Raw genomic sequence first — 17,198 nt, forward strand, 5'->3', positions numbered from 1 at the left:
CTCGTGGCCTCTCGCTGCCCAGGATGATGCCAGATCCCGCGTTCTCAGGTACTGAGAGCTGAGGTACGTACCAAAATCATGCAGATCGCACACATGTGCATTGCTGCACGTACCTGAAAATCGACAACATCTGAGAGCTGAACTCGCACTACATTCCACTCAAAAAGAAACTGAACGTGGTGGAGTTCTGTACTCACTGACAACCAGCTGGAAAAGTCTGTGGCTCATTATTGAGTACGCAATACCAGCACTATTAAAAAACACTATGAATGTTGGTTTGACCTGCTGCTGCTAAATGATCTTGCAAATATTCCTCCTCTCCACAAACCTCTCTTAACCCAACACTTCTGGACTTCTATCAGTAATACACGCATTACACTGTCAATGCGATATTTCAGCTTTGGCAGTCCCAGTATTATTCCTTCACTGTAATAATAACAAGAGTATGTGATGCACAGTCTGAAGGTGCTTAAATTCTTCATGATGACTTTATGAAGTTGCTGGTTTGAAGTGGACTCATCACCTTTACTTATTCCAGAAACTTGCTGAGGAAACAAATGCACTTTTCAATTCTGAATTAAACGTTATGCAATTGCTACAAGGTGATTAAGAAGAATCAGTCTTTGTACATCTCACATTAACTATGCACTAATGAACTGGGAGAAAGATATCGTCCACCTGTGGTAAAATCTATAGCATCACTCATGCTTTACTCTTGAGTCACGATGCACAGCAGAGCATGCGATACCCAGTGCAAGCGGAATTGCTTAACTAATCAAACACACGTTTGGGTATTTAGCTTAAGGTTTTAATGGAATTAAGAGAAGCATATTATTTGAGCTTTCATCCTTCACTCAAAATAAAGTAATTTAGATTTCTATTCTGCTATTTCTGATTCAGCCCAGGAAATAATACTCTCATGTTTTCCAGGGAGTCAACTTGCCTCCGTTTGATGTTCATTTGATACTTGTGAAACACTATTATAATGAAATCATGATAATTTTCCAGATTCAGTCTTACTTCAAAGAAGAGTACCAGACAACAAAGTATTTTGTCTCAGTATTTGGCAGGCCGAAATATCTCCTAACTGCGTTTTGAAAGTAAGCTCCTTTATGGCTCTTTTCTCTCTTCCCCCCGTAGGTACAACTGCTCAGGTCTCACAGTCGCTGCCACAGAACGGTTTGTGTCCCGCCCAGCACTCCAAGGGGATTGCAGTTCGGGGTAGCTGCTGGACCCCAGAGGCTGGAACATTCCGCAGTGATGCTGCACCCTCTCCTGGCCAGTAACACCCTCCTGCGCCGGGGCTGCCACCGGGCCCTTCCAAAACCCCATCACCCCGCTCTTCACTGTCCCTCCGTTTCCAAAGGAACACACGCAGCCTGTGAACCCCCAGCAGTGCAAGCGCAAATTTACACTGAGTTAAACTCCTAAGCTCAAATTCTGTGCAGTCGCAGCACAAAAAGGCAAAGTCTGAATATCTGAGCAGCCCTCAACGCATCCTCCTCCAGCAACCGGAGACTCGGCTCACCTGCCGCCTCACCTTCCTCCGTGCCGGCACAGCCCCTGTGCCGCACACACAGCATACAGGGTGCTGGAACAAGAGCTGAAGCAACTGGATTTTTATTATACCTTTATTTGAATTCTGTGACACCTCTGGGGTGCCACCAAGCAGCTGCGAGTTGGAAACGCTGCTGGGCAGGCGCCAGTGCTGCAGTCAGCAGGTGGCAGCAAGGACTCACCTGCAGCACCCAGGCTGCAACCTCCCAGATTTTGCAAACTCCACTTTAGGAAAGCTCAACCTGTATCAACCACGAAACAGGCTGACAGTCACTGGTGAGGAATCGTGAGCTATTACATAGTACATTTTGAAGAACGGAAGAGGCCTGGAAATATTTCAGGCAAATCAACTAAAAGTATCTTGCAGGAGGAGGTGAGCACTCCTTTCCTGAATTCTTTCCCCTTCAAAAACTTATTGCCAAAAATTTAAACAGCTTTCAGCATTACCCCACACCCCCAAAGGGCTAGAAAATGCTAGAGAGCATCGGCAGCAACAGCCTTTCTAACCCGTCTGCTTCCTATAACCATTTTAAAGAATGTTCTTTGTCCAGCTTCATTTGATTATAGCTAGCTTAGACAACACTTTGAACAACACAGAAGACCTCTTCATCCAGAAATAAAAGTCTCTTTCCATCCACATCTTGCAAGAAAATTATATAATAAAAGCTTACATCTGCTATTGTATTTTTGTGTGCTTTAATACAGGTCAGAGTCATAAATTAGTCTGGATCTTGTAATACAGACGAGTTAATCTCCTCCACTGTCAACAAGACTTGAAACATCTGACCACAAAGTCATTTTTCAATTTAGTTTACAAAAAAGAGACTCATCCATCTTATAGTTACATGCAAGAAAAAAAAACTAACAACACTGGAGGAACCAAAGTGTGTCAGTTATGACTGGAGAATCAGGTGACTATACACAAAATTCTGTCTAACACAACACTTGGAGTAGTTACCACAGGTGGTAATGTCAGCCAAGAGATAACAAATGAAGTCAGAATCAGATTCAAAACAAATAAAAGGAGATTAGCCATGCACAGCGTGTGGTGGTGGCTGTGGAATATATAGCATCCATAGAGTCTTTCCTATGGCAAAATCCTACATGGGCTCAAAAAGCAATCAGCTATAAATGTTTGGAACAAAAACACATTACATTTCTTATCTCTAGCTTAGGAATTCGCTACCTGCAAATCCCTGGAGATAAGGCTAGATCAAACTATGGGTACGATCAAGGCGTTTCTCCTGTTTAGGGACACTCAGGACTGACGTGGTGGCCCAGAGGGACCAGCCACTGAAGCAGATGGACATCTGGTAACAGCCAGTCTGGACCGTGAAAAGTAAAATGTGCAACAGAGATTCATGGCAAAGATTGAATATGCTTTGAAGTGCTGGGGCAAGGTGAGTGTGTAAGGCTCATATTTTCCACGTTTATAGCTGTAACTAGTTACCTTTTAAACTCGTCGTGATAAAATTCAGATTTGCACGTCACCATCTCACTGGCTTGACTGTCGTCACGACTCCTGACCCCGCCAAATACATAAAGCTCAGAGGCAACTCCGCAGGCCACTGCCCCAAATCTGAGAATCCAAATAAGGAAAAAAAAAATGCAATGTATCAGAACTATTTCACATATCCTTCTGAACTTTCTCAATATTTTACATTTTTTAGATAGTTACATACACCCCATGCTTATATGTTCAATAAGATGAGATAAATCACGAATATGAGTAGTAAGCACCTAATTCAGACCATGTAAAAGAACTAAACAGCAAAGTATTTACCTCTGGAAAAAATTCTGAAGCTCCAATTCAACTACAATTTCTAGTTTTCATTTTGCATCAGGGAAGTATTGCTTGTAACACCAGGACTGTATTTATACACTATCCTTATTTATTACCTGGATGCTTATCTTTACTCATCCACATGTTGGCATTATAATTACGGGCCACCATGACTCAGAAAGACGTGGTAAAATCCATAGGATCTTTGGGACTCAGAGAAAAGACAACTTCCACTCATCAGAGCATTAAAAAAGATTGCACACCGCAATCTAGTTTGCTCACCTTCTCTCTTTCAGAGGACAGATCGCCGTCCACTGCTGAGTCCTGGGGTCATAACACTCAACAGATTCAAAGAGTTTTCCATAGGAGCCTCCACCCATTGCATAGATTTTCTTCTTCATAGCTGCATAGCAGCCAATCTTGTGGAGAAAAGAAACAGTACATCTAAAATCGCACACAAATGCACAGTATCGAGAGCTCAAAAATAACCATATATAAATACACACACGTATATATTTGGGTTGCCCGTATTGCATGTCCAACTATGCCGTGCATAAAAATTCTCAGTCACAGTTCTGTTTTGATATATAAATAAAGAAGCTGGTCTCCCTCATTTCGAGGCTATTTGTTACAGCTTCTACTTGAAGCAAGAGTTCGCAATACACACATATACATGTTGGCATAACTAACAATAAGTAATGCAATAACATACAATGTAATTCTTACCTTTCTAACCATGGTCAAGTCTGGCTGCTTGGTCCAGGTCCGGCTATAAATATCATAGCTCTCCATAGAGATCAGCTCCCTTTCACCATCCTCACCTCCCAGAATATACAGAATACCATCAATCTCTACCACACCAAAATTATGTCGTGCCTAAGGAAAATCAAGAAAGTCGACGTTGTAAAATATAACTGCCACTGTGAATAAATCAATACAATCTGCTTTTGAGCATATCAGCCTGCAAAGTGGTATTGGTTTGGGGTTTTGTTTTGAAATGGTGAAGTCTTAAACTCCAGAATATGATTGTTAATTTCTTCAACTAAACAAAACAAAGGGCATTAAAAACAGAGAGAGGAGCAAAAGCGAAAGAGACCCCACAGAAAGCAGAGAAGAGAGCTCGGCTCTATGCCACTTCGCACAGTAGTGGTCTCAAGGATGAAGCTTTTGCTTTCAGGTCTCTACAGTGACAAAACTTGGCCCCATTATCTGTGAAAAGGCAGCTCTTCTATTTTCTGTAGGAGCACAGCTACGCTCAGTCTCACTCAAGAATAAGCTGGAAACTTAATGCACTGTAACTACAAACCTGTCCAAAACTACGGGCCTTTGCCAACCAGAGCCTTTAATCCTGTGGCAAACAACAATTTCATAATAAACGCCCTATGCTGATTTAAGAAGATAAAACACAGGTGTGTTAAGGATATATGTTTACAAATAATAAACTGTTACTTTTTGATGGAATGCCAACATGAAGGAGGAAACATTAACTCAAACCAAATTAATATAACTATGCCTCTGCAAGCCAGGTTCTGTATGTTGCCTGGTCCTCTGCCCATCTTCTCTGCACAGCCCAACCCCTTTGTCCGTATAAGAGTTTGCTTGTGTACAAAGGAAATGTATGCATATTTTTAGAGGGCCAGTATACACAGAATATTAAATATATTATACAACTGATTCCATGTGGAATTGCTGAAATTTTGTAGTTCATCTTTACAGCTTCACCAACAGTTTTGTTTTTTCCAGCTTCAGAAGTCATTATCAGACCACGAGTACAACAAGAGGATATAAACAGAAGGCAGTCCATAGAATGATTTTGAACGGGTAAGATGCAAGTGACCAGAGATCCAGAATAAAATCTTGCAGAACAAAAGGAATATTTTGCCAAAGTAAAAAAATCAAATCCCAACAGTTAGATAGTGATCTTGCCTCATTCATTGGTGGTAAGGAACTCCACGAATTGGTATCTGGATCATATTTCTCTCCAGAGCTTAGCGTTCCCTTGTTTTCATCCTGACCACCAAGCACAAATAAAAATCCTTCTGTAAAACAAAATGCAATGTGATCTTAAAAACGGGATTCACACCTGTGCACTGAGCAAGACAATGCGACTGGTGAGCTGTGCTCTGGAATCCGCTAAGAAATTCACACCAGTCACAGGTCACTCTGGACTGGAGAAGGTAAAGCACGTATTTATACCTGGACTCGAGTCTACCACCACAGGTAGTCTTCAACATATTCAGTGATGCAGCAATTAGAATTTACTCAAAACATGAAATACTCCTGGAGAGACAAACGTAGCAGATTCCCACAAAATATTGCAGGAATAGGGATTTTTACGACACTCAGATGACAGGGATTTTCACAGAATAAAGTAACGTTTTGGGCAGACAAAGGGGAAGCATGAAATAACCCCAGTGCAGTCAATCTTTAAGTATTATTATAAACCACATCTCAGTTTTTGAGGCACTGGTAAGTTTGTGTAATATTGACTTTATAAATACAAAGTTCCCCTTTACCTGCTGACAATACTCCATGATTGATCCTTGGAATACTCATAGGTGCAAGTTCAATCCAGAGCTGTCTATTGGGATCATAAAGAGGACACATGCAGCGCATCACTGAGGTTGGTTTCCGTGATCTGAACACAGGGTGGGGAGGGAACAAACAAAAACAGAAAGACAAGACAGAGTTTTACAAGTTCACCATTAACAACTTCTGTCGGAAACTTGCTTGTGTGTGATTTAATATATATTCATAAAGTGTGGCGTTTCCCTGATAATGAGAAGACTTCCAAACCACATATATATACATTTATTTTTGTACAGACTGGAGGCATAAAAAGCAGATGCACTTCATTTGTACTATATCTGCTTGTAGCATTTTTTTTTTTATGAAGGAACTTTGAACCAACTCAAACAAACTGATAGGGAGCATTTGTAATGTCTGAGTAAAGTGATCCACAAACTGATGAGCAAAACTTTGAGTATTTTATTACACTTCTATAAAGAGCAAACATCTAGGCACTAAACTTATTTAAACAAGACAAGACCCTCTCCTCTACTGCACGGGGAACTCAAGACAAAGAAGGAATTATCGTGTGGAACAGGAATTTTCACCTGGCACCTCAGATGTGCCAGCTATGACTTTTCTTTTGGAATGACAACTATTAAAACCAGAACAGTTAAAGTACACATTCATTATTTTAAGATTTATATAGGTGCCTTTCGGATAATCAGAAAAGTGCTTCTCCAGCATTCTGTGCTTATTTTGAGTAAAGTCTATTCAGTTTAAAAAAAAAAAAGAACAAACAGCCAACACCAGACAAACACCACATCCTGCTCTAAGTCTACTACGTGCTGAATGTCAGAAAACTATCACGAAACAACTATTTACTGCTGAATCATTCACATGGGTATTTCATGTGCGCCTGACCAACTTAAAAAACTCAAACAACAGAACCATAAGCCCATTCTGTGCACGTATCCTCTCCACGGCAGATGTGCCACGGGTGCCAGACACTTGTATTTTTACCAGCTGCGATGACCGAGGAGGCTACTCCGTACTTACACTCGCTCTTCTCCGCCAACAGTGACGATACACTCGGAGTAGCCGCGGGGCTTGAAGGAGGCGAGCATGGCCTCTCCCTGCTGCGGCGGCGTCAGCGGGATATTGTTGCATTCTTTGACGATCTCCCGGACCAGCGGTTCGCTCATCATCTGCTCGCGTAAATACGCCGCATCTAAGCCCGAAACCCACACTGCTGACATGACATCCTTCATGTGAACCTACGGAAAGAGAGAAATGCCAGAAAATCCCCCAGATTTCACAGAAGAGCATTAAGGCACTCATACATACAGGTGCTTCTGTATTTATCAAAAACTTAAGGATATTTTTGATATTTGGAACTAATAACAAAATCCACAACACAATGTTATTACGGAAAATGTATCAAATCTCCAAAGTTTAACTACAAACATACCACGTGCTTTCTCTCTACAAAAACAAGATTATATCATCAAAGGCCAAAAAAGTACTTTTTTTCTTAGTGCCTATTAAATAATAAAGACAGCAGATAACAAACATCATCAATACACCTCACCCTTCTACTGCATTTCAGGCAAGATTCAACTAATTCTATAAGTGCAAGATTAGTCCTGGAAGAAATGTTATCTATTTTAAGATCCCACTGATATGGCCCGCATTCAAAATACAAGCATTTGGATGTCCTGACCTTTCTCGATTCCGAATCATGAGAAATCCACCTAATCACCGCTTCAAAGACGTATCTTTCGTTTCCAACATTGAGCTTTTCCATTGACAGCACTTCTTTCAGTTTTTGAGGAGTCAGTTCCAAGAATTCTTCTGTGCTGCTGACATCTCGAAAGTGAGTTTCCAGATACTCTGAGGCAAGGTAGTGAACATGATGCAAACAATAGTGCAGTGCAAAGTCCCGAATACCAATACAGTTCTCAGCAGCTATGCAACCTTCTAAAAACTCACAGCAGAGAGTTTTTAAGTCTGTAAGCAGCAGGAGATCAGCTGCCTGTACCACATCTTGGATAGTTTCTTCATTTAGCCTGATCTGCAAGAATTAATTTAGAAGTTATAGCTACTATCACTCATTTGTTTCATGACATGTCCGCATTCATTACACTCATTCTCAGGGGCTGAAAAATGGAGTAATAATGCCAGTGTAAAATTGATAGGACTACTACACATGTATAATTTAACACAGGGATGGAAAGGCACTTGCTTGACAGAAGGTGTCAAGCAGAATTTTGCACCTGAAGGAACCATGAAATTGCTCATCTAATCTGAGAACCTAAAACAAATTTTGCTGCAATAAATAAATACGTTTTAAACTGCATGTTCAGAAGATAATTTCAAGCCACATCTGCCTTTTTTTTTTTTCTGCTGAAAGTTAAAGTATTCAGCAATCTCCATTGGGCCTTGGACTCTTTGGGAGTCTCCCCAGTGCAGAAGAGCAGAACCAGCCCCTCCTCACCTGCGCAGCCCCGCTGGGACATAACCAGAAGTTTTACCACAGAACTTTAAACATCATTAGGTTTCTCTTTCACGGTAGCAATGTTAAAACCCAGGCTATTTTGTCAAATAATTCAATTCCCGTCTATATTTTTTAATCCCATACCTGCCCACTGAAGATGTAATCTAGTATCTCTTTCATGATATCAACAGATATCCCTTCAAGTTCAATCTTGTACGTTGAGCCATCATCCTTTGGAGGATTGTAATTCAATTTTGTCCTAAAAGAAGAGAAAATACATTTTTTAAAAAGCCCATTGCTTGCTCTCAGTTTTCTGAAGAAACTAATGCTCATTATGGATCACCTGAGCTGTAACAGAGATGTTAAACACTTACAATACAATTTGGAAATTGTCTTTTTGAATCAACATGAAAAGGCTGCATGTATGGTCTCTAATGCTGCTCACCACATTTCCAAACTGAATACATTAGCCTTGCAAACTACCCATGGCATCAAAAGCCAAAGTACTTTTTTCCCAGCTCATTCATCACAAGCATTTAAAAACTTCACTCAGAAATTCAAACAGAACAGCAGCTCTGCTGACAGACGGAACAAGAATTTCCTTTGATAAAGGTGGGAAAAAAAACCAAACCAGAACAAAACACTTTTTACCAAAAACAAAATAATTACAGTGAGCAGATGCGATGAGAATAGACACTGGCACCACAAATATTTGGATTGCGTTACCATTTAGTGTAGTTTATGATGTTATCAGCCTAATGCTATGCCTGGCTGTATCCAAACTGTGCACCCACAGCTGCAGGAAACAGCCCGTGTGCTGCTCAGCCGAGCTTTAAATATTCATCTACATCAGTGGATGCTTCACTGATGAGCAACTTCTTTAAAAGTACCAGGAACAGGTTGATGTGCCTTTGAATGGAATGAATGGGGACTGAAGATGAGAAAATAATAATAATGACACAGCAGGCAGCTTTGCTTTCCATCATGTTAGTACATCCAGGAAAGACAACTTTAAGTGTTCAAAACAGAGGAGTGTCCATCAGTCTAGTGAAAACAGCCACAATATGTATTAAAATAACATTCTGAACATCTTTCTTCCATGCTTTAGGCAACCAAGAATACATTATCTAAAAACCAGAAAACCTGCTTCACTGCCTCTGTGTGTGTATATATATATATAGATAGATATAGCACAGTATATTTAAATAAAAACATTTTAAAATGTTTTTACATTCATTTAAATATATCCTTAGATAAAATTAATTTCTTAATGCGGCTTTGCTAAGCTGAAAGTGTCCCGTTTTTCCCAGTCTTCTGCTATTCACACTCATACTAAGTAAATACATAAATAGGACTTGACTAAGGGCAGATTCTGCTTCACTTAGTCATATCAGAATAAATTTCTCACAAAACAAGATGTAACTCACATCAAATAAAATCCTAGTCTGTAAGGAGCTATTTTTAAGTGTGAGTAAGGGTGGTAATTGTAGCCCTGAAGTTAATCACACTTGTGGTCTTGTTTTCACAACCCTGATGCTACACCCGACTGCACGAGGTCTGTAAACTGCTTTATTCTGTGCTTGTGCAGCACCCAGCACAAGTTATAACACAAATAATAACAATATAATACAGATTGGGAAATTGTTTCTTTCTTAACCCTTGGAAGGAGATTACAAAACGAAGCCTGTTCACTAAACAGCCTGTGTGACTTCCAGAGAGCACGTGCTGCGACAGCAGCCACTGATTTGCAACTTGTCACCTGCAAACCTCCAAAGCAAACCCGCAGCTTAAGCAATGCCATACAACACACAGCCCAGCTCACGCCGTCCTCACCCCCGAGGAACAGGCATTCTTCATGCCTATGGCTCCAAATGAATGAAAGAGCATTTCCACACATTTCAACTCTAACCCACTATCAAGGCTTCTTTATACACATTTTCAAGCTTATCCAAACTACCTCGGTTTTAATTACCCAACTACGCTGAGTTTGTAATGAAAGCTGGATCTTGTTTCCTGGAATGAAACTGTGTTTTCTTTTAATTTAACGTTAAATCTATGAAGGTTTGCAGCGTCTGGCTCCCTTCATAAGAAAAGAGAGACATCCAGATGGTATCTGTGTTCCATACCCATGAGTAGCTGGCACGGTCACATACACAGTGGTATCTACTCAGAACCTGGCTAGTCCAACACATTGTGGGGCTTAGAACAGATACAAGGCATGTCATAAACATGCTGCACACCAGCACTAATGGGGAGATTATGGAAAGGACTAGTGCTGCTTATCACCAACTTTCATCTTAGCATCACCTGTACACACCCAAGCTAAATCACCTCTTGCATGGACTTTACGCTGACACCTCCTAGTAACAAAGATGTGTTGCGCAGAAGTTTTGGGTCTTATCAGGCTAGGTGTTCTAATTACTGTGTAGGTTTTTTTTTTTTTAGACATCAACAGGAAATAAACTAATCAACCACTGATGCAAGCCCAAAACAAAGCAGAAAAATAACCCCGACAACAAATTGATTGATTTCAAAGTTATAGATCCTTAAGTTGGCAAATTTTCACCTTATGCAAATGCATCCCAGACTAAGCTTTGTTCCTGTCATCTGTTCTGAGAAAGAGTAGTTACCCATCTGTCACACAACTTTAAATTGGTAGTTAATAAACAGCTGGGTTATTTGTTTTGGTACAAAGATTTCTGAGCTGTGGCACCAGCTGGAGGTTCTCCCTGTCGCTCACACCCAGCACTGCAGGACGGCTACTGCCTGTTGGGAAGAGGGGAGGAAAAAAATCATTCAAGGACATATTATAACCAAGTTTGGGTTTGGAAAAGTTTAATATAGAAATCCATGAGTCTAATATGGAGAGAAAGTTGGAGGAGGAGAAAAATGCAGTAGGTGTGTAAGGGAAGGGCACAAAGCCACAACTCCTTGTGCAGCCCCCAGCATCAGCTGGGACCTGTGCCCACACCGCACTGGCCAGCAGGGCTCCGGGCACCCTTCCTGTAACACACACACACACACACACCACACAGAATGAGAAACTTCCAAGATATTTTTTTTCCCGGTTCAGAAAGACAGAGCGGACAACACACTGTGAAATCCTTAATGCCAGTCATCTATCAAATCTCGCTTTAGCAAAAATATTTCTAGTTATGGTCAAGAAGAAGTTTCCCAATCTGTCTGTATCCAAGGAAAGGGGATCATAGAATCATTTCAGTTGGAAGAGATCACCAATTCCAACGATAACCTAACTCTAGCACTAACCCAAGTCCCCAAGAACCTTGTATAAACGCCTTCTAAACCCCTCCTGGGACGGTGACTCCACCACTGCCCTGGCAGTGACCATCACCAGCCAACGCACAGAGATGTGCCCAGGCGCAGCGCGGCCGTTTCCAACACGTGCGAGCGCTTCCTACCCTGCACAACATCTCTAATTACTTTAAAAGCACTCCAAGTTGCCAAACCACAGCAGAAGAGCCTGCCTCCATCTTTCTTAGTTCAGATGAAAGACCAGAACATCAAGATTTAGAAGGAAATAAAAACCCCCACAGCCAACCAGCAAACCCATTAACTGAGAACAGAGCTCAGCTGAGAAATGGAGCTGGGGAAACAAAACAAGGCAACTTCTTCGTCCTGTTTTCTTAAGTAATTTAATTTTGCGCAGCTTAACTCCATACATGTTTTAAAAGGAAGTTTTTCATTTTTTAATTAAGAAGATCATCATTGTAAGTTGGGAATTGCTTCCAGTAACATAAATACTGTTCTATACACGTGTAACATTCACCCCAATTTCTCGTAGCTGCTCAGGAGAACTGCTCGGCACACACTGCACCTCAAGCAAATGCCACAAGAACTGGGTTGATGTCGTGTTTTGATGCTGTGTCTGTTTGTGACAAATTTAGAATCCGCTCTTCCACACCACTTAAGAAATGCAATCCTAATGAGTCATCTCAAATGACACTACATAAGGTAGAACGAGGGAAAAAATTCCAATACCTCTTCTGTATGTGTAAGCAACAACAGAAGCAAGGGAAATCGTTGAAATGAAAACAAGGGCTTAAGAACAAACCTTGATATTGCTAGGAGTCGCGATTCACATCTAATGGCATAAAACAGATTCAAGTAATTAAAAAAAAAAAAACAACGGATAAATTTAAGATTGTCCACTGCTGTTGTTACAATTAAGATGGATCTCCCAACTCACCTCCTATTTTAAAAGAGCAAAAGAAAACCACACAGTCATACTTCCAACCTCGCAGCCAAGTCCCCGAGAGAGCACTATTGTGGGTCAATCAAGGTGCATGGGAAGTGCATTGAGAAAGGGCCCACATGTCTGAAAACTTGTTTTTACCCATGTTTTACAGTTGACAGTTTACAGGAGAGGGAATAATATTAAAAAAAAAAATCACACAACCAAACAAAACAAAAACCAAAACAAAGAATTCAGCTGCCACCGATAAATCTTGCTTTCCTGAGTCAGACATAGTTCTGTGGGAACACTTTTATCTTTAAAACCTCTGCCTTCGATAAGTATTATGAAAAGATACCCCATGTATTTCTACAGTGGTGACATAACAACAGTCCAAATCTTGGAATGTTTGAATCCTCAGAGTGCTGGTATATCAGTACCCAAACAGGTACAGAAAACATCTGTCTGCCAAGACTGTGCCTTTGTAAAGGAGAATGCTCTAGACCACATTCACCTCAAGCAGGTTTACAATATTTATAGTGAACAACAATAGAAAAATGTGGGAAGCAAAAGACAGACACTTTGGATTTGATGGTTTGCGATACCAAACCTTGACCTGCTCTCACGTCACGGCGCTGCAAAGGACGCAGCTGCAGATCCACTTACCGGCTGCACCGCCGTGTCGGGAACAAACTGCAGGAGATGAGAGGGGAACATTTGTCTTTTCAAAAGGAGCTGCTCCAAATTAATGGGTTTGCTCCAGATTAACCATAAGGGCTAGTCTACACAAGCTCCGCCAATATTGCCACACCAGCAAACCTTAGAATTAGAGTCGCAAAGCCAAACTTTCAAACCAAAGAGTAATAAAATTGGGGTTTGATGATACATCCTTTACCTGCAGCAGTGTTTTGGTTTTCTCCAGAGAGCATTTGAAAATGAAGTTATACCTCCAACAAAAATTCCCAGCAAAGACATGAACCAAACCTAAAACACACTCACAAGGATGACTCAGTCCCAAAAATGACAGGCAAGTACTTTGAGATTTTGCATCAGTAAGGAGAAAACTTTAAAATTCTGCAAACATAAGGTCAATTTAGTCTCCTGATCTGGGCTTCCTTATGTAGGCTTGAGTCTTCCAAGCACAAGCTTTCCATGTTAAATCTAATTAAGTCCCACTTAGGATTGACCACTTTGATGCTGAAGTTTTTTCATTTGTCTACCTTCATCCCTGCAACATTTTCTCTCATGAAGGCTGACCTTTCTGCATGAAAAAAAACCTTAATAATCACATTATTAAACAGGTCACACAAAACCATGATGCAGCAGTTCACTCCACCCGCTGCCATCCTCCAAAAAGATATTTTACAACCAAATCAGTTTTTCTTTGAGGTCACACCCTGGCCTTTAGCACCGCACATAAAAGACAGTCCTCACCACACCCCGCCAAGGGTGCCAGCTCTGAGGAGCTCAGCGATGCCTCTTGTATGTCCCTCCTCTTCAGATCATCTGTAGCGGCAACTTCAGGTCTCAAGGCAAATCAGGTCCACCCAACAGCTCAGCACAAAATCCTGCAGAAGTTGCTTTGCTTGGTTTAAGAGAAGCAACAACTAGGAATAACTTTCTCCCCTCGCCCCATGAGAGCAAAGCGGTTCCTTCAGCAGCAGCACAAGGGACATGTCCAGGGCTCACAGCCTTCGCTCAGCAAAGAGCTTGTTTACCCCGAAAATCCGAAGTTACGCTGAGCTCATCCAGAGCAAGACTGCAATCTCAATTGGAAATCTACCCTCAGCCAGCCTGTCTTGCCTAAACATGCGAGTTAGCCCTGAGTAGACAGAACACACACTTGACGAACACGGTCCCCAAGAACTTGGAGCTTCTCAGCAGCACTAAGGACCTGCCACTGCATCTTACTTTGGCTTTTTAGCCAACTTGTTAACCAACCAAGTGACTGTACCAGCTGAGCTGACACACGAGTCCATCACAAGCTGCACAGAGGATTTGGCCGCTGCTGCCAATGGCTTGTGCCACATTCCTCATACATGGCACGGAAGAGCTCAGCCTCATCTGTGCACATTGTCCAGCAGACCCAGTTCAGCCTCTCACACAAAGCACAGGTCCATTATGTACCTTCTTATATTAGAAATACCTGCCACTGGATTCAGAAAGGTGATTTGGGGTTTTTTTAAATTTGTTTTTAAAAGGTGGGGAAAAGAGATCTAATCCCTGTTCCTCAATGGGCAACAGGTCAGATCACATGGAACATTCAAAGCATCTCCTTAGGTTACTAAACCTGTACCGTATTTACGCCATTTTTGTGCTACGAGTGACAAGTTAGCGCACTAAACAGACAATTCATGAGCTTTCCAGTCTGTACCAGCTGAAAATTTAGCTTTCTACTACACAGCAGCATTACACCTCCTAGATAGCAAGCTGGAACTAGGACTTTCTTGGAAAAGCAATGGAAGACATTTCTGGAATACAGTTTTAAACCAAGAAATTAACTGTACCCTACTTGAAAATATGTCTTCCTTCAAATTATCTGTTTTTAAACTTGTTTAAAATGTTGCTTGTTTGGTTTTTTTTAGAAGGAACAAGTACAGTACCATACTCATCCTGTTAAATTTAACATTAAATATATTCAAGAAATGCAATGCTGTGTAGTGTCTCTAATAATCCAAACATTCCTGTGACTTACTAAAGTCATATTTTGAAAACAACAGTGAACCTGCTGAGAAAACTTGGTTTAATCAGGTTTTTATACCTCACTTATAGCACATGGGAGAAATAAGCAGAGTCAGATTTTCATAATCACTGGTAAATATGAAGTTGAAGGGACCGAATGACAAGGGCACAAGTGGTATCGTGGGGCAGCTGGAAGATGTGACAGGCACTGGGTTTCTTTGGGAACCCAATAGGTGAAGGCACCAGAACTCGGGATGCACCAGAAGCTGGGAAACTGAAATCTGCAATACACAGCCAAGAGGAAGAAGTAACCAGGAGCGTGGATTTCACCAGCACAACAAGGAAGAGCCAAGAGTCTGCAGCTCGGAGTACAAACCGTGTCCACAAACAATAACAAGAGCTGCACTAGGCAGCTTAAAGTAATTCAGGAGACGTAAACCAACATGCCTGAGGACATAAACCAGCTACTAACTACGTGGTATTAAGAACGTATTTCTTAGGTAGGCAACAAGCAGCTTTGGAGCTGTCCAGAACAGTGATATTTTTTTTTTTGGGGGGGGGGTTTATTGGAAATATTAAGCAGTGGCATTGACATAATCTGGAAGACGAATAGGAGACTGGAGAGTCCCTCATGCAGAGGTAACACTGCGCTGGTACTCAGTACCAGGACAGACAGGGAGCATTGTACAATCTATGAAACAAGAGGTCTGCACAGAGGGTGAAGAAACGACTTCTTTAAAACCATTAGTTACTTTTCATGTTTGTCAGTTGTTCCTTTTGGAACTGCAGTTGAGACCAATGCAAATAAACAAACACCACAAATCAAGAAGTCCAGACTCATCAACTTCAGATCTTTCTCCAGACAAATGATGCCCTTCAGGACAGCCCGGCTCCAGCCACAAAATACACGTTAAGTGTGCAAGAAAAATTCTTAATTAAAAAAAGGGCTATTTTAATAATAAAAGTTTTGCCAAATAAGGCAATTAAAGCAGGTGTAAAGGCAACCTACAGAGTATTAATTACCCAGCCATCCCAAGCAGCTCCATCCCCCCACACCTCCCACCCCAGCTCGCCTCTTGCGCCAGGCACCACATCAACCGCGCGTCTTCGGATACAAAGAAAGGCCAAGAAATTTCATGTAAAGCTCTCCTGCGTCAACAGGATGCTCTGATTCCGGGTTCTCCCTCAGCCTGACATGTAGGAGCAGCCCAACTCTAGCTTCCTACTATTTGGAGCTGGGTAAGAGCCTCATTGCTTCCTCCCTTCGGGCCATCTTTAGGGCTTGTTTGGGCAGGAATATAATTAACAACTCCCCATTCAAGCCTGGTATGGTGATTTTTAAAACCCTTTTTAAACCATAAGCTTTTAACATACCTTTATCTCTGTTGCCCCTCAATTACTTATCTAAACATAACACACATTTAGGCACTTTTCCTGAGTTATGCCAGGTAGAGAGTTCTGGACAAGGCAACTATTTTGATTTATTGCTTCTCAAAGTTAGACTTTACAACTCAGTTATCACTAAAACAACACAGATGATACTTTAGTTTCTTTAAAAACAAAAACAAACAAAAAAAAAAACACACCAAAACCCACTATGACTCATTAAAAAAAAAAAACAGCTTTAAAAGTCTGGAAGCAAATTCTGCCCTGATTTGTTCCTGTCTTCCTACTGCCAGGGCAGCCTGTAAAGTTCCCAGGAGGCTGCCAGAAACCAACCTCTCATAAGAAACCCTGAAGAAGAGGTGGCTTTAGATCCCTCCTTGACAGAGCAGCGGCCACAACGCTGCCCTGCACACTCAGGGAAGAGGGAACAGGACCTGGCAGGAGCACAGTACGGCTCAGCTAAACCAGAATTCGAGAGCACGGGGTCCTGACAACCAAATACCAACCAGACATCCCATCCAATGCTCGCGCCAGCCCCTGGGGACGCTCGCAGACACGCACACAGGCCAACGTCTCAGCAGATCTCCTTCTGA

General features: G+C 41.5%; 1 protein-coding gene across 3 annotated transcripts in view; it reads right to left on the reverse strand.

The window, feature by feature from the left end:
- The window catches only part of GAN (gigaxonin), a 40,004-nt gene that overhangs the window by 18,102 nt on the left and 4,704 nt on the right, over window positions 1-17,198 (reverse strand). For 2 of the 3 annotated variants that reach the window (XM_082062933.1, XM_082062934.1), the window contains exons 2-9: window positions 8,490-8,604; window positions 7,572-7,922; window positions 6,908-7,125; window positions 5,857-5,978; window positions 5,267-5,379; window positions 4,067-4,216; window positions 3,623-3,759; window positions 3,008-3,136 (exon numbers count right to left, since the gene is read on the reverse strand). In XM_082062933.1, the coding sequence (XP_081919059.1) occupies window positions 3,008-3,136; window positions 3,623-3,759; window positions 4,067-4,216; window positions 5,267-5,379; window positions 5,857-5,978; window positions 6,908-7,125; window positions 7,572-7,922; window positions 8,490-8,604 (1,335 nt within the window). Of the gene's footprint in view, window positions 1-3,007; window positions 3,137-3,622; window positions 3,760-4,066; window positions 4,217-5,266; window positions 5,380-5,856; window positions 5,979-6,907; window positions 7,126-7,571; window positions 7,923-8,489; window positions 8,605-17,198 lie in introns of those variants that run through there. The other variant, XM_082062935.1, reaches the window with a different exon arrangement.

The sequence above is a fragment of the Streptopelia decaocto genome, assembly GCF_964273445.1.
Source record: "Streptopelia decaocto genome assembly, chromosome: 11".
Lineage (NCBI taxonomy): Eukaryota > Metazoa > Chordata > Aves > Columbiformes > Columbidae > Streptopelia > Streptopelia decaocto.